The sequence below is a fragment of the Lycium barbarum genome, chromosome 7, assembly GCF_019175385.1.
Source record: "Lycium barbarum isolate Lr01 chromosome 7, ASM1917538v2, whole genome shotgun sequence".
Classification (NCBI taxonomy): Eukaryota; Viridiplantae; Streptophyta; class Magnoliopsida; order Solanales; family Solanaceae; genus Lycium; species Lycium barbarum.
Window position 1 is genome coordinate 124285207 of NC_083343.1, and position 26591 is coordinate 124311797.

At 35.6% G+C, this 26591-nt stretch overlaps 2 protein-coding genes across 7 annotated transcripts; both read right to left on the minus strand.

Moving 5' to 3' along the window:
• Positions 1-3842: 3842 nt before the first annotated feature.
• LOC132604157 (vacuolar protein sorting-associated protein 35B-like) lies at positions 3843-20389 on the minus strand. Of its 4 annotated transcripts, none has more exons than XM_060317521.1 (22): positions 20185-20389; positions 19984-20080; positions 18098-18242; positions 13089-13274; positions 12519-12606; positions 12266-12322; positions 12080-12169; positions 11856-11978; positions 10976-11050; positions 10831-10890; positions 10439-10555; positions 9867-10106; positions 9714-9779; positions 9439-9528; positions 7254-7343; positions 6491-6577; positions 6005-6073; positions 5234-5314; positions 5023-5130; positions 4836-4939; positions 4528-4641; positions 3843-4446 (listed from the first exon to the last, which is right to left on the minus strand). In XM_060317521.1, exons 1-22 carry the CDS (start codon positions 20281-20283, stop codon positions 4236-4238), a joined length of 2397 nt encoding a protein of 798 aa, XP_060173504.1. In that variant the 5' UTR covers positions 20284-20389; the 3' UTR covers positions 3843-4235. The 4 variants fall into 4 exon arrangements, with proteins under 4 accessions (XP_060173504.1, XP_060173505.1, XP_060173507.1 ...); XM_060317522.1 differs by having other exon boundaries at positions 18098-18221; positions 20185-20388; XM_060317524.1 differs by lacking the exons at positions 18098-18242; positions 20185-20389 and having other exon boundaries at positions 19984-20058.
• A 728-nt stretch (positions 20390-21117) lies between these two features.
• LOC132604159 (uncharacterized) lies at positions 21118-24696 on the minus strand. Of its 3 annotated transcripts, none has more exons than XM_060317527.1 (3): positions 24510-24696; positions 21926-22256; positions 21118-21813 (listed from the first exon to the last, which is right to left on the minus strand). In XM_060317527.1, exons 1-3 carry the CDS (start codon positions 24588-24590, stop codon positions 21314-21316), a joined length of 912 nt encoding a protein of 303 aa, XP_060173510.1. In that variant the 5' UTR covers positions 24591-24696; the 3' UTR covers positions 21118-21313. The 3 variants fall into 3 exon arrangements, with proteins under 3 accessions (XP_060173510.1, XP_060173509.1, XP_060173508.1); XM_060317526.1 differs by having other exon boundaries at positions 21926-22262; XM_060317525.1 differs by having other exon boundaries at positions 21926-24653.
• Positions 24697-26591: the final 1895 nt, after the last annotated feature.

Sequence of the window (26591 nt, forward strand, 5' to 3'; positions counted from 1 at the left end):
CAGTTAATAACTCTCACGTGCAGAAGATGAAAGTCGCGGAAATGAGAATGCTGCGGTGGATGTATGGGCACACTAGGAGAGATAGGATCAGGAATGAGAACATCAGGGATAAGGTGGGAGTGGCATCAGTGGAAGACAAGATGCGGGAAGCGAGGTTGAGATGGTTTGGGCATGTGAAGAGGAGAGGCATAGATGCCCTAGTGCGGAGGTGTGAGAGGTTGGCTTTGGACGGTTTTAGGAGAGGTAGAAGAAGGCCAAAGAAATATTGGGGAGAGGTGATTAGGCAGGACTTGGCGTTGTTTCAGATTACCGAGGACATGACCTTAGATAGGAGGTTGTGGAGGGCTCAGATTAGGGTAGAAGGCTAGTAGGTCGTCTCGCTTTTCTGTCGCACTAGTAAGCATAGCTTTGCTCTACTTTTTATTGCCCTATGTGTTGGGTCTTGTCTCTCCATGCTGTTTTATCATGACTTCTTTGCCCTTATTTTTTTCTCATTTTCGCATTGCTTTGATTTGCTGTCGGTATCTAACTTTTCTTCCTTTGTTTTCTTGTTTTCTTTTGAGCCGAGGGTCTTTCGGAAACAGCCTCCCTACCAAGGTGGGGGTAAGGTCTGCGTACATTTAACCCTCCCCAGACCCCACACTGTGGGATTCAACTGGGTATGTTGTTGTTGTTGTTGTTGTTGTTGATGTGTTATCAAATATTGACCCCGTAATATGAATTAAATTCAAATAAACGGTCAAAAAGTGCAACATTGTATTGTCAAATCGGTCCTTTACGTGTCATAAAAAAGCTGAAATTGGCATGCATGATGTGTTGTCAAATCATGTTCTATTGTGCATTGAAACATTGCGTAATATGAATTAAATTCAAATAAACGGTAAAAAACTGCAGCATTGTATTGTCAAATCGATCCTTTACGTGTCATAAAAAAGCTGAAATTGGCATGCATGATGTGTTGTCAAATCATGTTCTATTGCGCATTGAAACATTGCGTAATATGAATTAAATTCAAATAAACGGACAAAAAATGTAGTATTATATATAACATGATTGACAAACAACTAGTATTCACTTTAAAACGAGTTATCATGACATTCTACATCCAATTTGGTAATCTTGATTCTATTACACGTTTTACCCCAACAAACATATTTGAAGCAATGAGTAGGACATGGGAACTAAATGATGATGATTTTCATTATTCAAATAACCCTAACAAAAGATTCAATCAACAATACAATAAAATAATGAGAGGGGAGTGGAATTGGCGTGTTAGGGAGGCTGAAGCATTGGAGCAAAAGTTAGCTTCAATAGGGCTTAAACGCCCAAAAAAACATGCTATGTCAATGCCTCGCGGAACTCCACAAAAGTTTAATTTTGTTCTTAATCGTTTTCGCGAAGAGAACAATCGGATGCAAATACGTTACCATAGGGTAGAATATGGTATACATGGTAGCACATGATTTAGATCCAAGTGGGATTCGGACTGTGAAATGTCCGATGAAGATTAATATTTTTTTTATTATAAGGTAAGTAGGTAGGGTCATAAAGACCCCTACCCCCCCACCCCGCGAGGGTACTTGGGGGTTTGCAACTATTAAGTAGCCCTTTCTTTTGTTATTAGACTACAACGTATTCAATGTCGAGTAATAGAAACTCAGCTTGGTCTTTACTCCTTTCAAAAGAACCAAATAGCAATAATGATGAGAGTTCAAATCACAGCAGTTTTTCGAGGGATACTAGTGATTTCAAACTAGACGAGCTAAATCCGCACCTTCTTATAGAGCGTAATGATGATTTCTGCAGTGTGAAATATTCAGATCCGCGAGAATATTATTGCAGTTTACGCCTAGAATGATCATATCGAATTGCCGAATCAGAACGTCTTGTTCGTGACTTGGAAAATCTCAACGCTCCAATCCCAACAAGGTACTCAATAACCATGCCTTAAGTAGGTCCAGCAACTTGCGAGCTTGCCGTACAAAGTTTTAGAAAAGAAAACAACAGAATGCTGGCAAGACGTTGTAGATTTTACATGCTAAAGTTGGCCAAAGAACAAGCATCATCAACCGGTAGAGAACTAACATCTCCTGAAAAAAAAATGTGTGTTAAGAGACCGCCAATATCGTTCTGAGGACGATATTGAGGACTTCTATTCTGATGACGATTAGAGTCTATTTAGGCTCACTGTCTTAGATTATGGGTCATTTAAGTTTCGGACTAAGGCTGTTAATTTGTATTTTTATTTTATGATGAAGTCATAAATTTAAATTAGTTTGGCATGTTTTTAATTCTTCAAAGTTTATTGTTAAAGTCTATTATTAATTGACAATTTCATAAAAAAAACATAAATAAATTAGTATATAAAGGGTGCGGATTACATTATAGGGGAAAAGGTACAACTAGTAAAAAACATAATCCATAGAAATATTAAACTTAATAAACAAAATACATATAAATAATGAACAACAACAAGATAGCACAAATAATCTTTCACAATTTAAGTTTTTCTTTCAAAGCTATTTTCTCGTGTTGACTCTAAGTTTAGCCTTCAGCAATTTTTTTTTTTTTTCGGAATCGGTGAGCAAGACCTCCAAACGTTCAATTTTTTCTTCAGCTTCCACAAGCTTAAATTGCAAGTCCAACTTAGCAGTATCTCTAGAGATACGTGAAGTCGCGGTATCTCTATCAAAACGTGGATTTTTAAACTTCGCCGCCACTATTTTATCCACGTGAATGCTATCTTCCCACCGAAAGTGTTTGCAACCGCCCATATCCTATAAACTTTACAAGAAAATCAGTTTTTTAAAGTAAAATATATGGATAACGTGGAAAAAAAAAACACTAAAAAAATGTAAAAACACTTACTTCGGGCACTTTACAACGCCAAAAACGGCGACCCGGATTATCTTGGGTTTTTGATGTTTTTAGTTTACAGTAGTAACTGCATTCACAAATATCGAATTATATAGCAAACATTGACGTTTCAAAACTTTGAGACATGTTTTTGAAAGTGCAAAAGTGTGTTGAAAGGGTGAAGATAGAGGTAATGAAAGAGAAGAGCATGCATGTGTTGGGGTCGGGGAATTTTGGTAGGGGTTTCACGCACAGAAAGGACCAAAGTGTAAATGTACACTTTGGCCCTTTCATGCACAGAATCTGTGCGTGAAGCCTAGTTTGGTTCCTTTTTTTTTTTTTTTTTTTTTTTTAATGGGTTAGTTTGGTTCCAAAAAAATTTTTTAGGTTACAAAAGGCGCCGGGCTCGGATATCCCTGAAGGACGTACCTTATAGGTTAATCAACAATTTTACCAAGGGCTCCTCCCTCCCCTTCTTCAAACTCCAATTCATATTTTGTATAGAAAAATCTTTGATCAAGGATAGAACAAGAGCCCTTTTGCATCATATCTAACGGATTCCTTCGCTAAATTGTTGGCTTTATTCCTTTTTTTCTTTGTGACGGCCGTATTAGCTAACTCCCTATGCACCGGAACTCAATAACCAGTCACCGGACAGCCACTTGCTCCTTTCAGTATGATTTTTTCTTCAGTTCTTACGGGTGAGAAGATATTTGAGATAAACTGGATCAATCAGTTATATACACAAACAATGATATAACGATATTTGTAGGAAAATTTATGGTTAACTCAGTCCCATGTAGACATCAGTTTCAGCTCAAAAATATCTTCTAATGATTAAACAAAGTAGGGACTGGGGGAGAGAAACGAAGGGCCTTCCATAGATTATACTTCAGTCCACTTTACTACAAATAGCAAAATCTTGATGTCACAAGCTTGCCCATTACCTAAAAAAGTTAATGACCTAATCATATGATCATCCATTTTGAAAACCAGTAAATACACATTTCTTTTTATTCATTTAAGAGACACAGCTTTGTACAAGTAAGTTTAAATCAAGAGGAAATCCTAATATACACTCCCAGCCGACTGGCAATTCAGCAATAAGAATTCAAGTGAAACAGGACACAAATCTCCTTCCATGTACCAACTTCTAAAGAATAACTTATACTGTGAAAGGAGAATTTTACATTGAATCACCTAGTAGTAAGATTGTAGGAAATTGTTGTATTTATTGCTGATAGGATAATTGATGGGCAGCGGCACTGCAGAAGACTCATTTGGCAGTTCAGATCCAGTAAATACTTCACTTTCAGGGCTTAGACACAATGTATCTAGCACATCAAATATGACATACCACAAGAAACATGAAAGTATCACACCTTAATTGGACCGAATTTCTCCCCCATTAGCCCTCCTTTTTGTTTTTGAAATTGAACGTAACGCAATGTGCTGGAGAAGAAAGCGTCTGAAGCTGAATCTGGGGTCGTGGCATCGCTCTGCATCTCAGTTTTGATCAACTCTATAAGGCTCTGAATTGCAGCTGGTGTTATTTGAGGGTTCCCCTTCTCAAAAAAGTAAAGGTACCTGAGGCCAGAAGTGGATTCAGTATAATGTAAAACTAGAACCCAAAATTCACTTACTAAAATTAATGTTCTGATTACTAACTTGTTAAGTATTTCAACAAAGAGTGTGACAGGTCCACTGCTACCCCTTGTAACATTTGCCTGTTGCTGTGCTGCATTAGCAATCCGCAAAGAACGCTTTAGGCAAAGCAAGACCCTGTGATAACCCAAGGGCAGCAACTCATATATTTCAGGTAACAAAGTAAAGGAGAAATACATAAAAAGCAAAATGCAAGTCTTTAACGCCTGAATGGACAAAAAAGACAAGTTCAAGCCTTCTTAGAAGAGCATAAATTGAATATGCAAATAATTCAATTGAAAGTGAGAAATTTGAGGAACACTCTTGCCAACCTTTCTCCATCTTTAATACCATCTTGATCGTCCACCCAAAATAGATGTGAACAAGCATAAACTGCTCTACATTGATCAGGTTTCTTTAGGAGTTTTGCTGAATACTATACATTAAAAAGGTATGCCCATTGTTAGAAGACAAACAAAAAAGATGGACAGATCAGAAGAGATTAGAGGTAGAAACTACCCCTGTGGCCTTATGAGTTAAGGTATCCCTGTTCTCAACACCAAACACGGTCATCTTCTGAAGAGTTCCAATTATCAAGTGTATGGCAGTCACTTGCGCTTTAGAATCCTAATACCAAGTAGAAGAAGTTTAAGTAGAACTCCGAACAGATGAAAAGGCCAATGGAAGAAGCATACAGTATCAAACACATTGTTTATATATGAGCAATTACCGCAACTTCTTCTTCATATAGCACAAAAGCTTGTGTAAAAAATTCATAAGCAATCGGTTCAAGTTCACAATCATTGGCAGCCTGAGGAACAAAAGCAAATTTCAGAGATAGATAAAATACTATACGGATAGAGTAAATTTCTGTTGCTCGCCTAGTGATAATGAAGAGACTTTCACATGAAACAAATAAAAAGGATGTGCTCATAATGCATAGATCACAGGCACTACTGGAAGACATATCTTAGTGCACATCTTATTGCATAGAAAGACAATTTCCTAGGGCATTTGAAAGATTCCACTAGGTAACTCTCCTACTAAATCTGGAACAGTTCATTTTATAGTCTAAACTTAGTCACTTATGGCAAATAGAAAGGTTCGTATTTTAGATGTTCACAAACCCTTCAACCTCTGTTGGGTGAAGTATTAGTCTAATTTGGTATCTGTTTGATGGCTTGGTTTGTTTTAATCTCTATTCACATATTTTCTCTTACAATGGAGGATTCGGAGCGCTAACCTGGCCATCTTTTCAGAATATGAGGCAGAGAGCTTGTAAAAGCTTATGCTTTTAATGTTTATTTCCAATTAAAGTAGTTATACCGGACATTTAACAGTTAAAAGATGGAAAATAAATTTATCTGTACTTTTGGGAAGTAGTTTACTTTTGGCTTCTTAAAGGGTTTCCTAAATAGCATCACGCAGAAATTTCAAAAAATAGTATCATAAACATCATCGCCGGAGCAACAAAAAAAATTTAAAAAAATCAATTGTTCACCTCTGCACACAGTAAGTACAACCGCAATGCCAATTCTGACGATGGAACTGATGAAAGAGCCTCGATAGTCTGCATACAAAATAAGTTCAATCAGCAAAGTGCAGCACACAAGGGATTATCTGATAGTTAATAGAAAAATGACAGGAATCAAATGGAGGTAACTGTATTAGAATACCATGAATAAAACTGAACACACCACAAATCAGTGTGCTCAAAAGATCAACAAAGTTTAAACTTGAAGATCACCAATATGGAGTGGAGTGGACACTACAAGTCTGCAGTCATGACTTATAATATCTTCGCAGAAGACAAAAATAAAAGAAAAAAGCACTCTAGGGTACTGCATCACCAATACAGAGATCATCCAGGAGGGGACATTTTGTGTCACATCTCATAAGTCATAACCATGGTGAGAAATAAAATCAACAACGAATCAAAATCAAAGGATACAAAAAGAATCTCACATACTGATTATAATGACATTACCTCATTCAATAACTGAAAAATTTTCTTTGGTGTAGCTGGAACCTCTTCTCCCGCCCTTCCATCCTGACCTTGCAGTCTCCTAACCAACTTCCATTTGATTGAGAAAGTATTTCAGAATTATGATCCTGAAATTTCAGGAGAGGTCGAAAGAAGAAATAGCACGGTACAAACTATATGTAAGCATTTGAAACATTCAACTATATGTGACGTCTCCAAATTTCATTACAGGTAGAAGGTTTGAAGCAAAAGCCATTATCACTCATAAGAAATAAATAGAATAAAAGAAATTCAGAAACTCGCGGACTGGAGGGGAACAGGCAAATGATCAGTATCCTGCTTTGGTCATACATCACTTGGCACAGTCTATAACAGTTCTTACCGCTTGAATGTCTGAATCTAATTCCAATATGTAGAGAATTTTTTTGCAAGTACGCCGGATGACAGAATGAAAGAGAGAAGAGTCATCTTCAGCAGCAGGAGAAACTGGTCTATGGATGCTAAATATCATCTATTTTGATAAGAAAATCATCTATTTATTAACTTTATTTGCATAACTATGCACAAACATCTTGTTGATGGGATGACATGCAATGACACTTTTTTTCTTATAGGGTTAATGACAGAAGGTCATGGGATTCTACTAAATGCATACAAGTAAAGACATCAGCATAATCACAAACAAAAGGAAAAGGGAGAGGAGGAGGAGGAGAGAAGGGGGGGGGGGGGGGGGGGGGGGAGAGCATAAGTGCTGAAAACAACAAACCTGCAGTGCAGAAAAGACTAGAGGAGGAACTGTAAATGTTAGGCGCTTTGGACCTCCAGCCATTATATGCTTCCTAACAGTGCATATTATCTGAATTTGCAACAAAAAAGAGTTAAGAATTGTATGAGCTTGAATTTGGGGTATTTCGACTGATTTAGTCAGTACTTTTTTATTGAATCAATTTGTTAAACATTATTGGTGTTCGGTTATTATATGAGAAAATCACTATAAGAATTGATAACCACATAGTATTAGTATGATGAACCTGACTGTTATGTGTTATCTAAACTAAAGCGCTGAGCAGAGGCACAATCAATAGTGCTAAGTATGAACCAAGAAATTCTACTTTTGAATCTCTAGCAAATCCATGATTTCCAAACTATTTGTCAGTCTTGATCTACTATGAGCCCGTTTGGATTGGCTTATAAGTTGCTTATAAGCTGCTTCCAGCTTTTTTGAGTGTTTGACTGGTCAGCTTAAAGTCATTTTGTGCATAAAATAAGCCCAAAAAAATAATTGGGCCCGTTTGGTTTAGCTTATCTAAAGCAGCTTATAAGCTGAAAACAGCTTATAAGCCAAAAAAAAATAAGTTAGCCTACCCCAATTTTTTTTTTTTTTGGCTTATAAGCTGCTTATTTTAAGCCCATCCAAACAGGCTCTATGTAGAGTATTCTATCTAATCATGCTGGAATGAATCTAAGTAACCCACAGCACCAATAATTTCCATTGGAATATCGCTTCCGAACTTAAATCATATACCATGATACCATCCCCTTATCAAACAACACTAGTCCAGTATCATAGTAATGCAAGTCTGATTTAGATTTTTCTTTTCTTTTTTTTTGTATAACCATGGTGTCCGGGCTAGCTTGCGCGCACCTCGACTAATTCCACGGGATACCTGCCACCTCCCACCAACAACAGATACCAGGTAACTCTTTCCACCAAGGCTAGAACAGATGGGAAGAAATCACCTAGTGTTTTGTCTCTGAAGGGAATTGAACCTGAGACCTCATGGTGCTCAACCCACTTCATTGACCACTAGTCAACACCCTTGGGTGCTAGTCTGATTTCGAATATTGAAAGAAGAAAAGAAATGTGAAAACTGTGTGTTGCTATATATTCCAGGAAGATAGGTACTTTCTTTGAGAAAACGGTAAGTAGAAAGTTTTTTTTTTTTTCCTGATTCCACCCCAAATATTTACTTGGAAAAAAAAAAAAGAGCAACTTATTGAGCCTACAATCATGTGGTATCTAATATGTAATACAGTTTTATCATAACCGGCAGAGCGACGCATGCCATCTTAATGAAATGGGCTTCTTTTCCGGTTAATTGCCTCCATGAATGATTGTTGTGGTCTGTGATCTAAAAATCACTTTTCTCTATAAATTTCAGCATTAGTGGGAGTGATCCCAAAGATCCTCACAAAAATTAGGTAATAATACAAGGAAGAGAGGATAAATCATGTTATCATCCTAGAAACAAAAAGTTCCAATCGAAGCTACAGAGGTATAGAATGTCAACGGTATAGAATGTCAACAATGTAGTACGATCTCCTACATTTAGGTGCTTTAGTTTCAGCATCGTCACATGTTTCATAAAACCACACAGAGAAAAGGCATCAGAAAATAGTTAAGTTGTTTGTCTACACAAGAGGAAGCTAAGCGAAGGGCATACACAATTTTGTATGCAAATCATTAAATTGGAACTCTCTTAATTACACCAATTTTATTACCATTTAGGTAAGCATCCCATCCTTTCAACTCTTATCAAACGAATAGCCTTTTTAACAATTCCTCTCAACTCAAGCTTCCATCAACCTTCAGTACTTGTCCATCCATCTAGTGTAAATGAATATTTTGTAGACAAATGAATATCATCAATTGGCATATAGCGGAACACACTCTTCTTTCGACACTGACTTTTCAGTTTCTTTATCGAAATCAAACTACATACAGTTTTATTAGTGTACTCTGAACTCAGGCGGCGATAAAGGCAAGATTCAAACAGTAGACCACAAGCAAATAACTCGGTTTATTGGATTATTTTTTAAATAGCACTAATCTTAGTGTTTACTCCCAAAAAAAAAAAAATGAAGCACCCATTAAGGTCTGCTAGTGCAAATACCTAAAAAGTGATCCATAATAATTTTCTATACAAAGACTTGTCCAATAAATTAATTACCTTTAACATTTCATCAGGTTCATCATTATACAGCATGTGTATAAGGCGAGCCACAGAATTCTGTTCCTCCTTGAAATCCTCCTCATCGAGCTTTTGGCCAAAACCACAACAAAAAGGAAAAGAAGTCATTTCACTGGTAGAAACTATACCAAAAAACACACATTTATGAGTACTGAGTAAAAGTCAAATAAAAAGGAAGTCATCAATAGAGTCGGAACAAAACATAACAGATTCAGGAATTTGAAGTAATCAAAATTGATGATTTATCTGTGCACCTCATCCGTAGCAGTTCCATCCAAGTCCTTGATAAGCCCTTTTATCAATTCAAACAAAACCTCCACCTGGATAAAAGATGTAAATCAATTAAAGAGAGAACCAAATTATTCGAACAGTCGAACTAGTGATCAATCACAGATCGCGGATTATACCTTGTCAGCAGTTGATACACAGGTGTCATTCTTCATGATGCTCTCAATGATTATCTTTGCCATGATTATAGTTGTTCCAACATCAAGGTGATCCATGACACGTGGATAATTTGAAAGAGTTAGAACTGTCACAATGTCAGTGTATTTCTCCAAGGGTGCACTCAGGAGAGCAACAACTTGTTTTGTCGCTTTACTATCCTCAAGCTTTGCTTCACCAGAAAGTTTCTTGACACATGCTCCCTACCAACAATCAGCAAAGTAAATCAAGCAGAGGAATGTCATCCGATAGATCTCCCCCCTTTAGCTAACAACTCTGTTGGGATTTCTTAACTTAGCCTGTTCAACACTCCTACCAACCACTAAGAATCCATGCCCATAGCGAAATCGATCAAAGAAACAACTATCCTAGAATCCATGCCACACAGAAATTGATCAAAGAGACAACTATCCTCCTCTCACCAAAAATGGTGACCACATTTTACTCATCAACTGGCTGCATAGAATTTAGAGAATAAAGACAGCAGTTTCTATGTTACAACCTCACTTTGGATACCAAATTGGCAAGAACATACCAATATTTGATCCACGTAGTCTAGTCGATCAGGATGAACATGGAGAGTGAAGGTCAGGAGAGATACATACAAAGAAATGGCTCCAACAACTGGCATACCAACTTGTGCTTCAATGACCTGCATATCAAGGAACCCATTGACAATTTGAAAGGCTAATGTCAGGTGCTCTAAATCATACATCCTGCTAAAAACTGAAGTTTATTCATAAATAAAAGTCCAACTACAAGTTACAAAACTGGATAATCCAAATATATGTCTGAAACAATGTAATCACCCATTACATGCAGGCTACAAGCTGCACTTGCACTGAATTACTAGTTTCCCCAGAAACTCTACATAGGAAGACTACTCAATTTTGTTCTGGAATCAGACAGTAAAACATCAGGATTTACCTTCCCAATGGCACTGGTTAGCTTGGCAAATGCTTCAACTTGAAGGAAGTCAGGTAACACCTAAATAATCAAAACAATACACCTAAATAGGAGAAGAACTCAAGAAAATCTCAAGGCAGAAACCGTTAAACAGTTAGGCACTTACTTCGGGACTTGAATCAGCATAATTCGACAATCTCTCCATCAATCGTGACAACACAGTCTTAACGTCAACAGCAGGCTAAATAAGAAATAAAGAAAGTATATTTTCAATTTTCTCATGGAAATTAACAAAGTAACATAATGCATCTGTTGTGGATTGTTTGTTCTTTTCTTGTCTGGGAGATGGGATAACATGTTGAGCAAGGGACTGATAACATATAAGCATCCACATGTTTCTAGTTTCTACAATATCAACCACCCTAAGATTTGAACAAATTGTAAAAACTACAAGTTTAAGCTCCATACTTAAGAACACTCCAAACTTTATAGATCACAGAAACATGAAAAGTGTATCCACACATTCTCATCCAAGAAGAAAAAATTAAGCCGAAAGCTGCAGCAACATGGCAACACAAGACCGTTTTTCTAGTTAATATAGTAAATGAGGAACTTATCACACTAAAGGTAGAGCAGGGAGAAAAAGCAAAAAACCTACTCGAGACCCCCCCCCCCCCCCCCCCTCTCTCTCTCTCAAGACAAATAAGAACGTATAAAAAACATTAACTAAAAACAAGTTTGAGGCCACTAGCATTCACCAGATATATTATCTTATTCTTCTTTCACAACAGGAAAGGATCTGAAAGGCAGTCAAAACAGGCTTTCTCTTTCTGTTTTTTCCTTTTTCATTTCTTTTTTTTCTTTGGAAAAGGTAATACCTGTATTTATAAGCATCACCAAGTTAGTTAGGTATGTTTTAGATATACAGTTTACTTTTGAGAGAAGAAACGATATGAAGATGCAATGAAGAGGAGTAGACAAAGGACAGGACAAACAAACTTATCCTGCCAAAGAAGTTGGTTACTCGTATATTTTTGGTTACTTACTTGGAGTTGTGGACAAGCACCCAATAAAGTTTCAAGTGTCTGCAAGTGGTACTCATCTGGAAAGACCTGAATTATGCAGTCCATCAGATAATATTGGGCAATCTCATCCTTACAATTGACAACCTGTAGAAACATTTTGCCGCATCTTTAGAGATGAGATAATTGCTACAAGCAAATGGGACGATATTCCATGTCTAGAAAAGGTGTTATCATGTTAAACTTACCTGCTCCAATACTCTGGGCAGAACCACATCCTTATACATTTCAAGATCAACACCCTCTATCTGGCTAAGAACGTGCAAGTTCTTCCCAACCTAAAATATGAGAGGAACAGCTGAATAATGTATTTCTGAACCAAGCCATACGGATCTTGAAAAGAGAACATAAATGATTGAGCACATTGATATTACAAGATCACGAAGCTCGCTCCTTTCTTTTTCCAGTTTCTCTTTCAACCTGACAGGTCCCTGCAGACCATAAAGCGCGAAGAATGCCTCAACTCAGGATCACCAAAGCAAATGAATGTATCACAAGCACTATTAACACCTGCATGGCCAAAACATGCCTTCATGACTCATTTTACCTTCCTGTGCATGTAAATGCACAGATGCCATGCATGTCCAAAATAAAAACAAAGTAATAGTTCAGAAGATCCTAACGTACATTAGGCTGCATTCTAACCCAAAGCTTATTCATCTCTGTGAAGTTCTGCAGCACAAAATCTACAGCATCCATGACAGTATCACCTTCTCTGCATGAAGAACAGTATGAAGCATCTCAAAAGATCATTCCCTAGGAAACTAGAAAATGAAAAGAAAATACTCAATTGAACAAAAGACAAGGATTTTACAGAAGGATAAAATACATTGGCTCTCCCTGCAAACTTAAATAGGTACACAAAAATATACTCCCTCCGTTTCAATTTGTGTGAACTGTGAACCCATTTCCTTATTAGTCCGTGCCAAAAAGAATGACCTCTTTTATATTTGAAAACAATATACCTTCATGCAATGATTTATAGCCACAGAGAATATATGTGACTTATTTAACACCACAAGTTTAAAAGTCTTCTCTACTTTCTTAAACTCCGTGCCCAGTCAAATGGGTTCACATAAATTGAAACGGAGGGAGTATATAACTAATGTCTGTGCATGTAGCTCTCTGCGTGTTTGTTCCAAGCAATATGCAACCTAATCATCATGTAATCCAAGTATGAGTAATCAATAGCTTTACCCTTCATACTCAGAACTTAGGTCTGGCAATTTATCTCTGCTAATTTGAGCAAGATAACTCCTCAAGAAGAGCCCGCGTGTCGGATGCTGAATACCACGACACATTTCAACAAGATCCTTGAGAATATCCTTAGCAGGAGCCTCTTTTGATTTGATGTAAACAGAACCTACTGTACATAGGAGATACCTGAAATATTACATGACAAACTTCCATCATACATCTGATTCTTCAGGAATAGCAAGGGCTTACAAGAGAGGGAGAAGACATTAATACACAGGAAACAAAGATCAACGTAAGGAAGCAAAATCGAGCAGCTATCATTCGACTCCAAAAACAGAAATTTACTCGTGGCAAGAACAATTCACAACCAAACGGGAGAAATGAAAACACATTTACTGATAGTTGTTGTCTACCAAGAAGCCAGCGTGACCTCACTCAAAACAGGGATGTTGATATTTGGTATTTGATTTCAAAATTTAAACATTGGTGTTTGTGATAATTCTTGGTTGCTACATCACATATCAACCCACAGCCATGTACCAATGGGACAAGGCGAGGAAATAAACCTTTGGTTTCTTTTTTTTGGGATAAGGACGTGGAGGGACAAAAACAGTAAATGGAAAAGGATTATATGAAGTTTTCAGTTCTCCGACAGAACTCGGCTCTAACCATTTGAACAGCCAAATGATTTGGATTACGAGCTTTGAAGCCAAAGTCACCTCATTAAAAATTTGGTCATGTTGGCATTGCCTTCAAATGGAATTTCAAATTTAAAACAATGGTGTTTATGAAAGTTCTTGGTAGCTAGATAACATGTTTACCCACTCCATGTATCAATTGGACATGTTGAAGACTGCAATTGTTCCATATAGAGTATTCAATTCTTCAGATAGGTAGCTACATAACATATTCCAACTGCCCTGTATTCAATTCTTCAGATGGGCAGCTACATAACATATTCCAAATGCCCTGTATCAATGGGACACGACGTGGACTGTAAATGGTTTCATATTGAGTTTTCAATCCAGTCCTCCTCCAGATAAGAGTCACAGAAAAACCTATCAGCGAAACAGCTGTCCCTCTCAGATCAGATACGATCTTCAGCTCCCCTATCTAATCAGATCAAACTGAGGCTCTTCCTTCTTTGCTGCTCACCGTTTCCCTCCTCTCATATTTCATTCTTCTGTGCTTTTCCTTCTTAGAATCACTGACACTTGCAACAACACTTCTTCATCAATATCTAAGGTTAGGATACAAAATTTCTCTGTCAAATTTATTTAATAGGTGATTTAGGGTTTTATTTCTTTATTCTGTGTTTTTATTTCTTTGTGTATCTATGCAAAAGCAAATATTTTTGCTTTTAAACTAGACTTTTGCCTGTGAATTCTTGCATTCTTGTATTGTTAGTATTATTTGCAAGTTTTGCTAAAGAACACTTGTTCCATTTTGCAAGCACTGAGAATTGCTATTAGTTCAAAAATGTGTTCTACTCCCTTTTTCTTATAACAGCAGTGTTTGGATGAGCTTGTACTACCACTAATTCCACGAGGTACCAACTATCTCCCATCAATAAAGGTACCGGTAGCTCTGACCACCAAGGCCTGGGCAGAGTTTTTGCTTCTACTGGAATTTGAACATGAGACCTCATGGTTCCTAACTCACTTCATTGACCACTAGGCCACACCCATGGTACAGGTGTCTATTTACTCTTTCATACTCCTTTAATCAACTTCTTACATGTAAACCAATGGGTGTATATACTCTTGAGTAATAAGGAAAAAATGAAATTAAACGATGTTGATTGGGCCTTTTTTTTTTTAAAGTTAAATAATTTTACTAATTGGGGGGGGGGGGGGGGGGGGGGATTCCACATACGCCAAAAAGTAGAGAATCTACATCAGAACATGATCTCTGCATAAGACATCCAGTCTTCTTAGATTGGGTAATCTAAGTTCACATAAAATGCAAATTGCAAAGAGAAAAGTACTGATTGGTTAATCAAAAGACTACAACGAAAAAGGAAAAATCTTCAGTAGGAAATGGGGAAGAATGAAAATTGTTGAAGAGAAAGTCTAAATTATCTGTATGGTTTTAATCTATCAGTCTCCAGTTATTTGTACTTGGACATGTATGTGGTTAAGCTGAATATCGCACCCATGTTTTAGTTTTAGAACTTGATCAATATGGTAAGCGGATAAGCACCTTTTAAAATTACTCTGAAACGCCTGATATCTATATGTTTCGTGGCATCAACATATGTTAGTTTTGCTAGCAGTTAATGAAAGCAGTTCTCTCGAGTCCATGCTGATCTATGAATGCAATAGACTCAGTTTTCACTACTTGCATGAAAGATACTCTTTCATGGGAACCAAAAGGTGATTAAGCATGTTGCCTCAAACCCCTCTGGGGAAAATTCTCTGGCTTCTCTAGTAAGTATGCCTCCTTTCTCTTAGTTTTCGTAGGTGATTAAAATATTTTTATCCAATAAAAAAAAAATTGATCCGAGCCTAGTTAAGAAATCCACTAAATATCTATAAATATTTGACTGTAAACTCAGTTATACATGTATATTAATTTGAGGTTGCTGCAGAAACCCATGAACTCCAAATCCTGGATCCACTTTTGTGCGCACAATATTCCTACTATACTCTGAGCAGAGACAGATCTTATGTTATAACAGGTATCAACTGGCTTCACATCCTAAGTCCACCACTACCCTCATGCATATTCGGAGACCATCAACTCTATGGGAAACTGAACATTCTCAATAACACTAAAAACACCAATAAAGAAAAAAACACATGAAAGAAGAACGAATTCGAAGTTATCCCATCAAATTTCAAGTGAAGCATAAACATCCTATTTGGATAGCTAAGTTTATTATTTTCGCTGATTTGCTTGATTCTAAGATACTAGTAACCAATAAGTAGCCAATTAGCACACAACAAAAACTAGCAACTGAGAATTTTAACACATGAACTTCATCAGCGACTTACAATCGAGGCAATATATTTCCAGCATGTGTCTATTCCCCAGAATTGGAGGGAAGCTTTTGCAGATTCTAAGTGGAAGCAAGCTATGATGGAAGAAATGAAGGCCTTATCAAAGAATGAGACTTGGGAACTTGTCGCATCACCACCGGTTGCAAATGGGTCTTCACTGTAAAACATAAAGTTGATGGTTCCATTGAAAGGTTCAAAGCAAGATTGGTGGCTAAAGGATTCACTCAGACTTTTGGAGTGGATTATCAAGAGACATTTGCTCCTGTTGCAAAAAAGAATACTATTAGAATTCTTCTATCTTGTGCAGCTAATCTTGACTGGGACTTGCAACAGTTTGATGTGAAGAATGCATTTCTTCATGGAGACTTAGAAGAAGAGGTGTACATGGAGATTCCTCCTGGTTTTGGTACTGAACAAAGTCAAGGAAAGGTATGCAGACTGAAGAAAGCCTTGTATGGATTGAAGCAACCTCCTAGAGCTTGGTTTGACAGATTCTATAAAGCAATGATCTCCTTTGGTTACCAACAAAGCAATGCGGATCACACCCTCTTTATACGACATTTAAAGGGTAAACTCACTCTTCTCATAGTTTATGTTGATGACATAGTAATGACAGGAGATGACAAAGAGGAGATGACCCGATTGAAGAAGTTGTTGGCACAGGAATTTGAGATCAAGGATCTAGGAAAATTGCAGTACTTCTTGGGAATTGAAGTTGCTAGATCAAAAAGAGGAATCTTTATTTCTCAAAGAAAGTATATTCTGGATCTCTTGAAAGAAACAGGTATGACAGGTTGCAAACCAGCAGAATCACCCATTGAAAGCAATCACAAACTACAAAGCAGAGTTGGAAAGTCAGTTGATAAAGAGAGATATCAGAGGCTAGTTGGAAGACTCATTTATCTCTCTCACACTAGACCAGACATAGCCTATTCAGTCAGCCTAGTGAGTCAATTTATGCATGATCCTCGAGATCCTCATATGCAAGCTGTCTTTCACATCTTGCGGTATCTGAAGTCTGCTCCAGGAAAAGGTCTACTTTACTCCAGACATGATCACCTCCAAATAGAAGCCTTTACCGATGCAGATTGGGCTGGGTCTTTAGATGACAGAAGGTCTACATCCGGTTACTGTACACTCGTAGGAGGAAACTTGGTCACTTGGAGAAGCAAAAAGCAAAGTGTAGTTGCTAGATCAAGTGCGGAGGCAGAATATAGAGCTATGGCCCAGGGTGTTTGCGAACTTTTGTGGTTACAAAAGTTACTAGAAGAATTGAGATTGTCTGAAAAAAGGAAACTTTCCTTGTATTGTGACAACAAGGCTGCAATCAGTATAGCTCGAAATCCAGTCCAGCATGACCGAACAAAGCACGTTGAAATTGATCGACACTTCATCAAAGAAAAAGTCACAGGTGGTGTCTTGAGTTTATTCCACGTGTCATCAGAAAAACAACTAGTGATGTGTTTACTAAAGGCCTCAACAAACGGACTTTTCATACACTGGTTTGCAAGTTGGGCATGTGCGACATCTTTGCACCAACTTGAGGGGGAGTGTTGATTTGGTATTAATGACTAAGATTGAGATGTTGATTTGATATTGATGATTAAGATTGATAGCTTAATTTTAGGAATATATTGTATTGATGTGAATGATTAGGAATTGATTGTGTAATATTGTCTTTCCTTATTTAGTCTTAGAACTCATGTATAAGTACCCATTCTTATGGATTGTATATTCATTCAGAAATACAAGAAGCCCTTTCTTCTTGCTAAAAATCTTCAACACTAAAAACACCAATAAAGAGAAAAACACATGAAAGAAGAACGAAATCGAAGTTATCCCATCAAATTTCAAGTGAAGCATAAACATCCTATTTGGATAGCCAAGTTTATTATTTTCGCTGATTTGCTTGATTCTAAGATACTAGTAAACAATAAGTAGCCAATTAGCACACAACAAAAACTAGCAACTGAGAATTTTAACACATGAACTTCATCAGCGACTTACAATCGAGGCAATATATTTCCAGCATGTTGAACAAGTTCATATAAGTCAATAACTGAACAACCATGTCTATCTTCTTCTCTGAAGAACATCTCCAATTTCCTCAATTCATCAAAAGCTCGCATATCTACCACAAAGAGCAAAAAGTCTGAAAACAAACATTACGTAACGAACACAGACTCTTCCTCTGTGCCAAGACGTTTGGCACTTTTTGCTTTCTGACATTTAAACTACATAAACAAACCAACATTTTAATTTTCTCACCATTTTTTATACGAGGAGAATTATAACTTAAGGAACTTTTTTTATAGTTCCAAAATATGTGTTTCTATTTAATCTAGCCCAATTTACCTCCGCAAGTTAGTCAAATTAACTTTCATAAGTGAAATGTGCAACTTATAGTAGTACTTCTCCGAGTAGTCTCAGGAGTTTGGATATTTAAATTTAAATTTTTTCCAAAAACGATGAATTAACCTAGTCTGATTTGGCTTCAAATATCTGCAATTTAATTTCAATTGTTTGATCTTAAAGGGGATCTTCTATAATTTCGCATGTGAGGAGTTATTTCTTGGTTTTGTTCTGTAGGAACTGAACAATCCTATTTGGCCAAATACCTAGCGACAAACTCCTATGTTCCTTTCAATACCTTTTTTTTTTTTTTTTTGATAAAGTTCATTAGGGTATTTCTGAATATTTTACTAACGATACTTAGTTGACATTCATAAATCTTATATCCATAGTAATTGACTAAACTACTGGAATTGGAATCTTAGTTATTAACTATTCAATATTATATTGAATATTCTCTAAGGTAAGGATTAATATAGCGAAATAGAATTTCGATTTATCACAATTCTAATACCAATTCTAATAGTCCAATTTAGCTAGACAGTTAGCAAAATTGACTCTCCATAAGCAAAACTGCCAAACAAATTAGAATGAAGAGAGCAAAAAACAATTTTACCAGTAAAAAATGAATTAATAGATTGCTCGAATAAGTCAAATTGACATATCCTAAGCAAAAACTAACAAACAAATTAGAATGAAGAGAGTACAAATCAATTTTATCAGTAAAAAAAAAAAAAAAAAAAAAAAAAAGAATTAATATGATCTGATTTAGCTCAAACGTAAGTCAAATTGAAATTTAATTTTATCAGTAAAAAATGCAAGCTATAGTACTTCTCGAGTAGTTTCAGGATACTTAAATTTAAACTTTTTATAATTTTGCTTCAAAAATCTAAATTTTAATTTTTAAAAACTGAATTGTAGTCCTATTTAGCTACAAAATTAGTAAATTTAACTCTCCATAAGCAAAACTGCCAAACAAATTACAATAAAGAGAGTACAAATCACCAATATCAGTAAAAAAATGAATCAATATAATCTAATTTAACTCGAATATAAGTCAAATTAACTTTTTTACAAGCAAAAACTTACTGTTACCTTTTCAAAAAAAAAAATAGAATCCAGAGAGTACAAATCAATTTTATCAATAAGAAACGAATTAATATGATCTGATTCAGCTAAAAAAAATTCAAATTAACATTTAGAATGAAGAGAGTACAAATTAATTCTATCAGTAAAAACAAAATGAATTAATAACTGATTTAGCTCGAAAATAAGTCAAATTAACATTTCATAAGCAACAACAGCCAAATAAATCAATTTTATCAGTAAAAAAATGAATTAATATGATCTGATTTAGCTAAAAAATAAGTCAAATTAACATTTAGAATGAAGAGAGTACAAATCAATTCTATCAGTAAAAAAAAAAAAAATGAATTAATAACTGATTTAGCTCGAAAACAAGTCAAATTGACATTTCATAAGCAAAATCTGTCAAATAAATCAATTTTATCAGTAACAAAATGAATTAATTTGATGTTTACAGAGTTCGTAGTATTTATGCGGCGATAATTTAGAAGTCCTTAGCTCAGACAGCAATAAAGCAGAATACTTCAATGCTTCTCTTAGATTATCCGAATCCTGAAGAAAGAAAAAAAAATCAGAGGTGTTAAACTGTCAATTTTAAAAAGTTTAGGGTTTTGGATTGAATAAAGTGAAACTTGATTTTGAATTTTAAAATTTACCAAAGCACGAGACATGTAGAATGCGTTGTGTTGAATAGCGGCGATGCCTTCTGCTAGCCATTTCTCTTCGTCTTCCATTGATTGTGTTGTTATTATCATTTGATTTTTTTTTATTTTTTGGGTGAAGTTTTGAGCTATGATTCAGTTGTTTGCCCAAAACCATATGACTCCAAGAAAAGAATTTTTTTTTTTTTACAAATTTATATTTCGGAAAAGGGCCATATTTGCCTATCCTCTCAGAAAAGGGGTTATATTTGTCTTTCATTATACATTTTTTTTTTTTTTTATATTTGCTCTTTTCATTTAATTTTTTAGTTTCTTGATTCGCACTTTTATTATTCTATGTGGCGCCTACATGAATATTTCTTTCTTGTGAATTCAATCTTAAAACCCGACCGATCCACCAAAACCGACCCAACTTGCATATTTTGAACCCCAACACTTGTAACTGTCTTCTCCTTCACCGGCTCCAGTGCTGCCACTGCCCTCTGTTCTTCTTCACTCCAACAACATTAAACCCCAAATAAAAAAAGAGATTTCAATTCAATCTGTTTCGTAGCAAAATTAGACCTATTCAGGCAAAAATTAAGCCTTAAAGAGAGTTTTGCAAAATTTCAACTGAGTAAAAAAAACTTGCCTAAATACAAACCTCTACCTAAATTCAAATGGTTGGAGTTGACAAAATTATAGATCTTCTACATCCATTTCATACCATTACTTGCTATGCTTTCGTCTAGTTATGTTAAAACTTATTGGAGTTGACTATATTATAGATCTTCTATATCCATTTCATACCAATACTTGCTATGCTTTCGTCTAGCTATGTTAAATAGATCGTCTTACGTAAGAATAATAACTTCTAACAGACTTGAAGTGAGCTAGTAGCATAATAATTATTGTAAGCTAATTTTGTTGTGCGGAGATTTCTCAAGGTAACTCGAAAGTTTCTTAATATTGGCAATCATTTGCAACAATTGTTCTCCGAGAGATGTTACTACATTGAGAGTACAGAACCAGCACAAAGCTTTCATGACTTACTGGCAAGAATAAAATTCCTGACATGTACTTCCAGAGAATAGCTATTAAAGTGCCTGGACATAAGAATTAGCTCAAATTTACTACAAGCAACTCAAAACGGAACTGTGAAGGGGAATGCATATAATTCAGCATCATCAAGGTATTGCGCACGCGGCAACAATGCAGAGGTGCCACAAGACATCATGTTGATGTCTTCACCTTTTTCCTTCACTCTCATGCGCTTATCCTTTCTCTGGAACAGCCAATCTTGATCGTCAAAATCATAATCAAGACTTGGTGGAACACAGTTAGTAATCAAATTCTTGAACTCTAGTTCTAAATCAGTCTCGTGCAATTTGGAGCAAGAAGCAGTTGTTTTCTTGTCTTTTGCAATAGGTTCTGTCCCCCTAGACGACGATGTACACTGCTTTGAAACCGAAATGCGAGGAGACAGTTGATTGTTATTGTTTGACAAAGGAAAGACTCTTTCTGCAGAAGCCCTGATAGAAACTTCTGCCTCATGTTTGGCAGATTTTGTGAAACAGTCTTCTTTGGTAGATATGTCACATTCTCCATGCTTCTGTGAGGACAATCGAATGGGGACAGTGGTACCTATTTGTCAAGCAAAGAAATGTAAAGCAAGCCCCAGAAAAAAGCACCAACAAACACACTTGGAAAACCGGACATAAGCATGCTACCTTATTTTTAACAGAATATAACTCACCATGGCCATGTATTCCATTTGAAGGTGAGGTAGGTCTCTTTCTTTTATTGTTATTCCCAGTGCTGTCAGATGAGTGGCTTGGATCTTCTGAACAGACAGGCTGGCCATGTTCCTCAGAGAGACTGCTTATCTCCAACCGCTCAGTTGCATTCTCTAAATCTTTCTGCAAGTAACTAGTTTTCAACTCCCTATTATCTCCTCCACTAATCAACTTCCCGTTTCGAGAACAACTTGACTCCTGCTTTGCCTTTTCCTGCTTCTCTCTCTTCCTCTCTTTCTTCTCCCTTTTCTTTTCTTTCTTCCTTTCCGATTTGACTCTTTCCTTGTCCCTCTGGAGCTTACAGCACCAGAATAACAAGTTCAGCTTGTAGGGACAAGAGATATGACCAGTACAGCATGATAATGAACAACTAGGATCCTCAAACATATGTTAAGTATCAGTCACTTCTTCCTATTAAAGGTACAAGCTTAGCACCCAACATGTTAATTTTTCATGTTCACAACAACATGAACCTAAAGGATTAATCATGCAATGCACGTCAACCAGTACTTTACACAACCTGGCTCCTAACACTATAAGAAGAAGTTGCATGATTTTTTTAGTAACTAACTTAACTGTATCAATCACCAAAGAGAGTTATTCACAAAACCACGCATAGCTACACCTCAGCTAGAAGTTGCATGATTACTTCTAGTAAAAAGTACAATCTAGAGAACGCTCCAATACCCAACCCACGCGCGAGAGGTTTAAAAAAAAGCATTTGCTTGACAAACTACCAAGTACATTAAAATGAATAATAGCATCTCTGTTGACACCTTAAATGACCTACCACTGGAAGCACAAGAAAATTGTGCCAAACAAAACCAAGAAAAGTTGTTGAAGCTGCTTGCAAAAGGGTAGTAACAGATATTCTCTTAAGCTGAAAAAAGGCTAAACTATGAGCTTGGTGGTCTTAAGAATGGTTCGAGGGGGGCTGCTATTAAGAATAAAAAATTAGAATAGAATCTAATTCATGTTCACGATAACAGAAGAGCAGACTTTTGAAATTAACCCTTCTTCGTAATGTTCTTTTAGTAAAGTACTATACCTTATCAACAAAACAAAAAAGTACTATACCTTATCAACAAAACAAAAAAGTACTATACCTTATCAAGAAACAAAAAAACCTTAAAGAAGACTACTGACAATATATAACTTTTGACTATTGATAACACAAAATATTTAGTGACATCAAGAATTTACAGTTATACAACTGGTGTTTTTGGTCTACACAATAGTTATTTACCTTTTCTTAAAAAGAAACACCAGTTTAATGTTTACCAGTTTCAAAAAAGAAACACCATTATACAAGTAGCTCAACTTGGTTTCACAAATGAGAGCACGAACCTCCCTCCTCCTCTCTCATTAAGCCACAACCGATCATCTTACCCCAAAAAAACATTCTGTACTATAAACGTTAAATCCACACGTTAGAAAATTCCTAATACAAAATGAAAATAGTTGTCCTGAGAGTGAGGTAAAGTACTGAATTGAAGAGCATTGTTGAACAAATCATGGATTTAAATGTAGGCATACTTTTCCCCAGATTCCTTATTGGTTTCGGCAGGTCTTTAGTAATCTCAATTCCCCAAACAACAATTCATTCATTCACTATCAATCAACTATGCTAAATTCCAGATAGCTAGGATCTGCTATATCAATCTTCTAAATTCATTCCACTCTTCTCGGATCAAATTCATTACTATTCTAATCATTCCAATTTTTAATGGATAGTCCTTCATTATGTTCATTACAGATTGAACAACTCTACTAATCATACCTACTACTCAAAACCTGTTAAAAATTAGACTCAAATTAAACTTAATCGTAAATCCTAACCAAGTAACCCTTTGGAAATTCCAAAAATCTACATAAACCGTCCTATAATGCTTCGTATTTACAAGTCACCAGCAGAAAAATCAAACTGCAACATCAGTCGAGGTAATATCCACATTCCTCTGATTAAATGCAAATCGGAAACATCCTCTCTACCTCCCAAGGTAGGGTTAAGGTTTGTGTACAATTTACTCTCCCCAGACCCCAATTTGTGGGATTACACTGGATATGTTGTTATCATTAAATGCTAGGTATCAATTGCACTGCTTAGTATAGTTCAAACAGGTTTAATTTCCATCTATGTTGCCGCACCCATGCCAGATCCTCCAAAAAATACACTACTTTCGAAGACACACACTCAACGACATTTTAAGAGAGTCTGAGCAATATACATTTCCACTTATCCACAACCAAAATTTGTTACCAAATTCTCAACCCATCTCAGCTCTAACAACTCTTCCCATCTAACTAAAGTCCACTCCAATCCTAAATTCTAACCAAAGTTAGATACATCTAGGCACAATCATCCTTATAAGGTAGTTCCAAATTCTCAATACCCATAAAAATCAACCCTAATTTTGTAAGTTTTTTTTTTTCTCTTTTAAAATAGAAAACCACTAATTGAATTTAACATGATGAAGGTATAACACAGGAAACAACAGAGCAAAAAGACACGTAAAATCTAAGTGCTCTTTTTATGGAACAAACCTTAATCGATTCGATCAAGGCATAATTGCTGGTTGTTTTCGGAGTATAACCAGGTGGTGGGTACTCCAAGCACCGAGACATCCTTAAATAAAAAAAATCGAAATTAATACAAGGCTAAGGTTAAGATGTATTGTTGATCCAATAGCAAAGGAAATTTTTCTTGATCCTTTAATTGGTAATTCTAACTTGTGAGGAGCCACGGGGGTTTATATAGTGGCAAAATAACCGTAAAAAACACACATCAAGTGTCAATTTTTTTTTAGTCTACCTCAATGATCTTTTAATGAGGTGTGTTTTATAAATTAATTAGTGATAGTTCAAGTAAAAAAAGTGAATAATAGATAGTTGAGGTGTATTTTGTAAACTAATTAGTGATACTTTAAGTTGGAAACTCTCACACCTTATAGTTGAGGCGGGAAACTAAAAAAAATAAAAAATACTTGAAGTGTGTTTTTGACTCTTGACCCTATATAGATGGGAGGGGTTAGAATGAGTGATCTCAAAAATAGAGTGTTATTTTGGGATAATTTTAATAATATATAATTCATCATAAAATATTACATTCACATAGCAATATTTTTAATTTACATTCGCGTAGCTAAGTTTTATTTTTACCATAGTGTTTATACGCACTTTATACAACATTATATAATATTATACACTTACCGTAAACAATGTATAGCCTTGTAGAAAGTATTCCTTCCGTCTCATAATAAGTGTCACCTTAGTCAAAAAAAAATTATCTTATAATAAGTGTTACCTTGAGAAATCAAGACATAAATTGCCTAATTTTTTCAACTCTACCCTTAAACAAAACATGACAAGTTAAGGTAACATCTAAATGATGACTGGAAAAACCACATAGTAACTTGGTATTGTTGGATTCTCAATGTCAAAAGGATTACTCTTCCTGCATGCTCTAATCAAGAGGAAAAAGTACTTTACTTTTATTATATAAGGGTAATTTGGTAAACTTCTTATTGCATCGTTAGTTTCTTAATATGCGGGTTTTTAGCTAAGGTGACACTTATTATGGGACGGAGGAAGTGTATAATAATATATAAAAGGGTCATTTCAGATAATTTTAGAAATATGGGTCATTTGAGGTAATTTTAGAATATGGGCCATTTCAGATAAATATTTTCTCCAAATAGATATAGAGTGTTATTTTTCCTTTTATTTCGGCAGAATATCTAAATTGCCATTAAGTTTGGCACTGTTTATTGAGAGAATTACAGAAATAGTCCCTTATGTTTTAGGATAGTTCAAAATAATCCATATTAACAATTTTGCACCTTTAAGTTCATTAAAAGATAATATTTTTAGTCTCCGTCAAATATTTATCGAACTTTATTAATTAGATTTGATGGGAACTATAAAAAAAATGAAATTAACAGGAACTCACTTTTAAACGTATAATTTTGTAGTTTGTGCAACTTTTTATTTATTTCTAGAGTCAAGGTGCACCTTTGAAGCGCAGTCTCTATTCTTTTGGATTGAATAAGAAAGGAAATTGTTTCTTGGATTTTGACAACGCACAAAAGAAGCCTTTTAAGCTAAGATGCAAAGAGTTAATTGGGTATATGCAGGCAAAGGGGCTTCGAATTAGTGGAAGAGTTTTATTTCAGCAAAATGCCCAATTACCAAAGGTTCCTTAGCTTTGATTGTAGGTTCAAAATAGTCCATTAAGTATCACTTAAACAGTTTTGGTTCTTTAAATTTGTAAAAAAGTCACCTTCTAATATTTATCAAATTCTGATTTTAAGTTTAACCGAAATTATGAAAAAAAATTAACAAAAACACTAAAAACTTTTGTCAAAATTTCAGAAACTGCAACTTAAAAAAATACACCAAACACGAAAAATAAAATAAATTGCACCTTAAAAAAGTTATATTAGACTCAAAATAGACCAATAATAACATAAACTACACATTGGTAAATGCGAACTCCAGTTAAATATTTTCTATTTTCACAGTTTCGATTAAATTTAACAATTAAGAGTTTGGCAAGTATCTGAAAGAGAACCAAAAGTGCTCACTTTTGACAAATTTAAAGGACTAAAACTCCTCAAGTGACTTAAA

Coding starts and splice junctions, on each gene's coding strand:
- LOC132604157 (XM_060317521.1), bottom strand. CDS start 20,283: ATGATAATAACAACACAATCAATGGAAGACGAAGAGAAATGGCTAGCA. Junction 13,275..18,097: donor GGAAATATATTGCCTCGATT/GTAAGTCGCTGA, acceptor GTAATATTTCAG/GTATCTCCTATGTACAGTAG. Junction 6,578..7,253: donor TAGTCTTTTCTGCACTGCAG/GTTTGTTGTTTT, acceptor ATCAAATGGAAG/TTGGTTAGGAGACTGCAAGG.
- LOC132604159 (XM_060317525.1), bottom strand. CDS start 22,352: ATGTTTGAGGATCCTAGTTGTTCATTATCATGCTGTACTGGTCATATC. Junction 21,814..21,925: donor AAATGGAATACATGGCCATG/GTGAGTTATATT, acceptor CTTGACAAATAG/GTACCACTGTCCCCATTCGA.